Source organism: Haliaeetus albicilla, chromosome 24, assembly GCF_947461875.1.
Source record: "Haliaeetus albicilla chromosome 24, bHalAlb1.1, whole genome shotgun sequence".
NCBI lineage: Eukaryota > Metazoa > Chordata > Aves > Accipitriformes > Accipitridae > Haliaeetus > Haliaeetus albicilla.
This window is the reverse complement of record NC_091506.1, coordinates 23,847,401-23,853,400: the sequence shown is the minus strand read 5'-3', so window position 1 is coordinate 23,853,400 and position 6,000 is coordinate 23,847,401. Positions and strand designations below refer to the sequence as shown.

General features: G+C 41.2%; 1 protein-coding gene across 3 annotated transcripts in view; it reads right to left on the bottom strand.

Moving 5' to 3' along the window:
- Positions 1–1,186: 1,186 nt before the first annotated feature.
- The window catches only part of FBLN2 (fibulin 2), a 109,603-nt gene continuing 104,789 nt past the window's right edge, over positions 1,187–6,000 (bottom strand). For all 3 annotated transcript variants that reach the window (XM_069769856.1, XM_069769855.1, XM_069769857.1), the window contains exons 16-17: positions 4,376–4,499; positions 1,187–3,345 (exon numbers count right to left, since the gene is read on the bottom strand). In XM_069769856.1, the coding sequence (XP_069625957.1) occupies positions 2,988–3,345; positions 4,376–4,499 (482 nt within the window). In that variant the 3' untranslated portion in view covers positions 1,187–2,987. The remainder of the gene's footprint in view (positions 3,346–4,375; positions 4,500–6,000) is intronic.

The window sequence follows — 6,000 nt, the reverse complement described above, 5'->3', positions numbered from 1 at the left end:
GTGGGGGATGGCTATGAATGAAGAAGCTAAGGGAATAAATAAAAGCTACTTAACTCACTTGTTAGAAATGGAGAAAGAAAAGGAAAAAAAAAAAAGAAAAAAAAAATGGCTGCTCAAGAGACAATTCAGGAAAGCTATTGCTGTTTTAAGAAAGTATAAGAGGTCATAAAGGTACAGTCCAAGCCTGAGCTCTTTTCACTGAGACTTCTTTTGTGTATGTGGATATACGCACTCATTCTTTGTCTAGGTTACCCAGCCAAATAAAGCAGAAGGAGCATTACTGAAGATGGGAACTAGGCCTTCTAGGAGCTACGCCAGTTGAAGGAGACCAAAATTCCAGTCCAAAGCCATTGCGACACAGCAAAAGCGCATCCTCGCTGGTCAGTGGGTCTTTGGTGGACGTGTCTGTTCAAGTTCAGTCATGAGCACTGTCCTAAGAAAAAGCAATGGGTGCAGTGCTAACTGTCCCTGCACGGCAGCTCCTACTAAAACTGACAGGGCATACACTTTGGAATGGTAAGAGGTAAAAGATTCCTCTGGTTATTTTGGGAACAGAAGAATGTGAAATTATCTACCATAAGCCTTTCCTTGGCTTCGACCAGTTGCACCGAGTAACTATTTCTAACCTTTTTGAATGCCTGCTGGACACAGTGCTGATGAAGACATGTTTTTTTATAACATAGCATTTTTCTTATAAGAGTATGCAAAGCCTTTCTTAAAACTTTCTTCATCAATTACCTGTCTAGAAAATGAAAAGTTGGTGTTATAAACTGCCAGATCCTTAATATGATTGACTATGGCTGGTTTTAGTCAGCAAAAGGTCTCCAAGTAACAAATGGCTTGTCCATTTGTTCTCTGACAAGAAAGACTGTCGAGGCTTGAATATCATTTACACTCAATCAAATACTAATGCTGATGGAAAACTCTGGGTTTCGGTGACTCTTGATGTGCCCCATTGGGGCATGGAGAAATGTATCACCACTTAACATGTATCCTGCATAATGGATCTGAAGGGCTCTCCTACTCGTTGCTGCGGCTGCCTCTTCATCTTCCCAGGCCTGTAGCTGTAAGATATGCATTAACTGAAATGACAAATTGCATAAACATGCGTTTCTCAGTTGGCACTTCCCTGCTAAATGCTTATGAAACTGTTAACTATGGAAAACAAAAGATGGATGGAAGAAGATCACTTTTACAAAATGATTTTTATAGAAAAACAAAGAAAAGCTTGATGTATGCAAGCTCACAGATATCCCATATTTCACAGCTGGGTAATAGCCATAATTTTTCCCTGGTAATGGGTCTTTATGATATCAGATACAGAAAGATTTGCACTTTATTATCAATAAGAGAGTCCAAATTAAAGAAGTGACTTGAAGTGGTAGAAATTGGCCTTGGGATATGGTCAATACGGAACATCTGCCCTCTCACCATATAGGTGGTGTTTACAAGATTTTAAGATACAGTTCAAACAAATATTTTGCAGAATAATAAAATTGTTGATTATGGCATAAAAAGCCATAAGATTTGATTTCTCCATTTTTTTTGTGTGTACACACTGGTCAAAATAAGATCAACTACAGAAAAGAACAGATTATTATTTTGCCAAGAAACACTGGGCCAGATGATCCTTGAGGTCCCTCCCAACCTGGTATTCTATGATTCTGTGATTATTAAACTGCAGTGTAGTAAACATCAATACATCGTAGCTATGGTTTTCCTTTAAAACATTTTGCAGAATAATTATAGCTGGAACAAAGGAAGCTCAGAAAATTCCAACACTGGAGCTTTTTGGGGTTTTTTTTAGGAAAAAAAAAGAAAACAGCCATAAAGAAGTTCTGATATTCATTTCTAAATTCTGACAAATACTTTGATTATACTATGCTTTGCCACATCTGGCCTTCAACTTTGGACCTCATCCAATTTCCTGTAGAACTAGAGGAAATCTAGCTCAAAACTTTGGTTGTGCTATTTTCTAAATGGCATAATACAAACCACCAATTTAACTAGCGTTTTCCTCTGCGTCATTTAGTAACGCAACTGAAGTAATCTTCCTGAAGAAGAGAAGCAACTGCCCTTTTTGTTTATTTAAAATTGCAAGTGATTCCTCAGTGGCACACCTTGGGCTTTAAAATAAGGAGCAGTAATTGATTATTTCATTATTTCCATGTTTCCTCTCGGACATTCCATTAAGAATTACAAAGCATCTAATCTGTATGTATAGTTACCTAAATAGAAAGAGTCTGTGTAGAGAGGAATCCCAGCACCTATGAAGAAAACTACTAAAAATGGCAATGATGTGAGCTTTTACCCTAAAGCATGACATTCTCTTAAGGCCTTGGTCTTGCAAATATTTAGCATATGAGTAGTCCTACTAAAGCAAGACTCATTCATAGGCTTTTTCACTGGTGGAGTTTTCTTTTATTCATATATATTTTTAGGCAACATATTATGCAAGTTGGAAGGAGGAAAATAAACCGGTAATATGAGGCGAGCTAATCGTCAGTGTACACATACGGCCTTCGACACAGCATCTCAACACAGAGAAACCTCAGTGAAGTCAGTGGCTAAGCCAAACCATAAGTTTGTGTAATAAAGAGAAATTGCTCAAGGTTTTTTCCCTTAGTGGCAAAAACCAATACTCCCAAGTGAACATCTTTCCTCTCTAGTGCAATACCCTGCAGATGTGACTAAACCTAAAAATAATTTCTAAGAAAAGATTCCAGCATTTAACACAACGTATGTATTGCCTTTCTAATCCTTCCTGTGTTCATTGTCAAATGATGATGTAAAGAATTGCATAAGAAAACAAAACAAAACAAAAAGATAAAAATTAACTTAATTTACACAACCAATAAAAAAGTTTAAAGCAATGATAGAAAAATAATATAAAGGCTAGATACGTTAAATGCCAGTTCAACAGTATTAAGCTTTGGTAGAACAGTTAAAGAGCATAGCACCAATAAAATCCAATGTCAATACATGCTTCAGTACGCATGAGCTGTGATGAAAATGTAAATTTTGGCAAGAAAAGTAGTGTATGTTCCCTGACGCCATAGTTTCATTTCAACATCTAACAAAAAGTCTTTAGGCTCTTTCACTTGTCGCTGAAGATAGACAATGCCTGTGTACGAGTTCAGCCTTCGAGTGCTGAAGTAGTTTTCTTCATTTCCCTGGTTGATAGTAAGGATAATGTTGTCTCCAGCATAGGCAGGCGATGGTCCAATACGGAAAATATGAGCTGGGACCACGATATTGGTTTGGAAGTTCAGCTGGTAATAGGTAATGCGCACCGGGGTATTTTGGCAGTCCAGATAATTAAAACAACTGATTCGTTCACACCTCCTAAGAGATAAGAAATGAAGCACAATCAGTGTCCATGTAACAGCAGGTAAAAATATATGTATTTCAGAGTATTGCAAAACTATTAGACAAACAGGAGTCCCAAACTTCAGCTGCGTAATTACCAGCTCCTTGTTCTGCTTTTACAGTGCCCATAAAGCATTTGTAAATGATGTAATTGTCAGCGTACAAAAGCGTAAGAAAAAGATCATGGGCATGAGGAGCTGTATTGGGAAGCTCCACAACGAGGAAAGAGCCAGAGTCATGCTGCAAGCAGCACAGAACTTGGAAAAGGAGTCTGTGATTCATCACTGACAGCACAAGCCTGGGACAGCGCTCCAAGAAAATAAGAAGAAAAACACTTAAAAAGGTAGTTAAAACATGGAAATGGGAAACAAGCTCCTCAACTTGCAGAGCTGCTTAATTCTGTAAAACAGGAAAAGTACGTTTTAAGTCATAAGCAGCTAAATATGGCTTCCCAAAGCACTGGCAGCCATTGAGGCAGGAAATGGCTCGGGAGATTTTGGGGCTCCTGAGCCACAGCTGCTGAGGAGCTGGAAGCTGTGGGGGTGTGCCATTCCCAGAATCCTGTAGCCTGGCAAGCTCATTATCCTGCTCCCCTGCAACATTTCAACACTCTCTGAGGAACTGCAATCTGAATATTAAACAGGGAGCCCCCAAACCACTGTAAAAGTGGTGCACTGAGTAGCCTGGCAGCTACTGCAATGATATAAGCAGCATAGAAGATCTTATTTTTTTAAAACTTAATTATAAACAGAGCCCTTGTAGAGCTGCAAGCTCTGATGACTGCTGTTAGAGCAGCAGTTGGAGGACAAATGGGGGCTTTAGGGCTTGGAAGATGGAAGAGGCAAAACCAGACAGAAACTCTATACGGGGAAACTCTATGTGCTCCAGGTGCTGAAGCATCTTCTTAGAGCTCTGAGCACTTAGACCCAGCCACAAACTAAAGCACTATGTAACATCCACAGCCACTGGACTGGGCTGCTGGCTTTGTTGCAATGGCAATACTTACATGTCAGATACTTTTCTGTAGTTGGAAGGGCACTCGAAGGACAGGCAGCGGAAGCTGCCCTGGATGTTATAGCAAGTCTCTGCAGCTGAACAGTTATGGGTTCCTATTGCACATTCATCGATATCTAACAAGAAGAAACACAAGGAAAAAGACATGCTAAGTTCAAAAATAAGAAGTAATCACAATTCATGGGCTGTAATATGCTTATGGCTTATGGGACTCTCTGTGTGCATGAGAAGCAAGAGGAGTCTGTGGGTTTGGCTCTGCAAGCTGAGGGCTCTGGTCTTCACCACTCAGTTGCTGTGTGTTACCTCTTCAGTACCCATGCCTGCTGCCTGCAGACTAGGACTGCGAGAACCCTGCAGGAAACACCTGGGCTGTGAAATGCATGTTCAGGTGAGGTGTGTCAGGTTCATCTCTCTGCACACAGACACTTGCTGGCATTTGGAGTGACAGGGTAAACCATGTTGATTCCAATTCTGCTAAAATTCATGTGTCTTCTGCGGAAAAAAATTTCCTTCCTTGACATTATCAGTTAATAAGAGATGACTGCCGCTCGGCAGTGTGTGCAATAAACAAGGGAGCCCACTCTTCCCTACAAATTGCTTGTGATCCTTTCCAGGTTGTTTGATAGTTCTTCCCCTGCTTGGCAGAGAGCACAGCCAGTTGCAGCCACCCAGCGCATGGCCAGGGCTGGCTGCCTACAGCGGGGGAAGTTTGTTTCTTTACCTGTACTTTGCAAGCATTGGCACACCCCTGTGAACCTAGCTATTCTCCTTCCAAACACACCTGATGCAACACAGGGTTTAACTTTGTGGAGAATAAACATGAGAAGGAAAAAAAGTTCTCACACCCCAAGATCCTCCTGTCTTGCCACTTCCCACTGCAATAAAAACCAACCATGGACATGTTTAGTTCGAACCAAACCTGAAGATCTACACAGAATCGCCTCTGTTGTCATATTCTCCCTTGCTCCTGAGATGTCAGAGATGTGTTGTAAGCAATACTATAAACTAGACTGAAAGGAAACAGAATAAAATAACTAGATAGCAGTAGTCTAAGGCAATGGAACCCTAAACTTCTCACACCAGCCAACCTGTCTGTCCTCGCAGCTGCTGTGTAAGCTTTCCCCAGCTGTTCTGACTGAAGATAGTTTTTAAATAGTTTCTTGATAGTGATGGGCCAATTTTTACAGCTTCACAGGTCACTGGTACTCCCTGAACCACAGTTTCATGCTTAGAGCTTGCCTGTGTCATGCGAGGTGTTTTTAAACAAGCATGGTGTTCCTATGCTGTTCAGCACGTAAGCACAGTGCACACATGATAAGCTCAATAGCCGGGGGAAGCATCTAACCGGTTTCAAACAGCAGAGCATGTGCATGGACTTGTGCATGGTGTAGACACTGCATGCAAGCGCTGGAGTACGAGGGACAGCCCTTGAAAGGTGGCCACTGCAATAAATCGCTCATACACTGCATAACGTGTGTGATCACAATGGCTCCTTCTTCACGGACAAGGCTGTAAAATGTCCACATATCCCGAGCAAACAAACATTCCCCCATCACTCAGTCTGCTGAGGGGCCTTCCCCTCCGCAGAGCAAACACACGTAATGAATGGATGAAGGG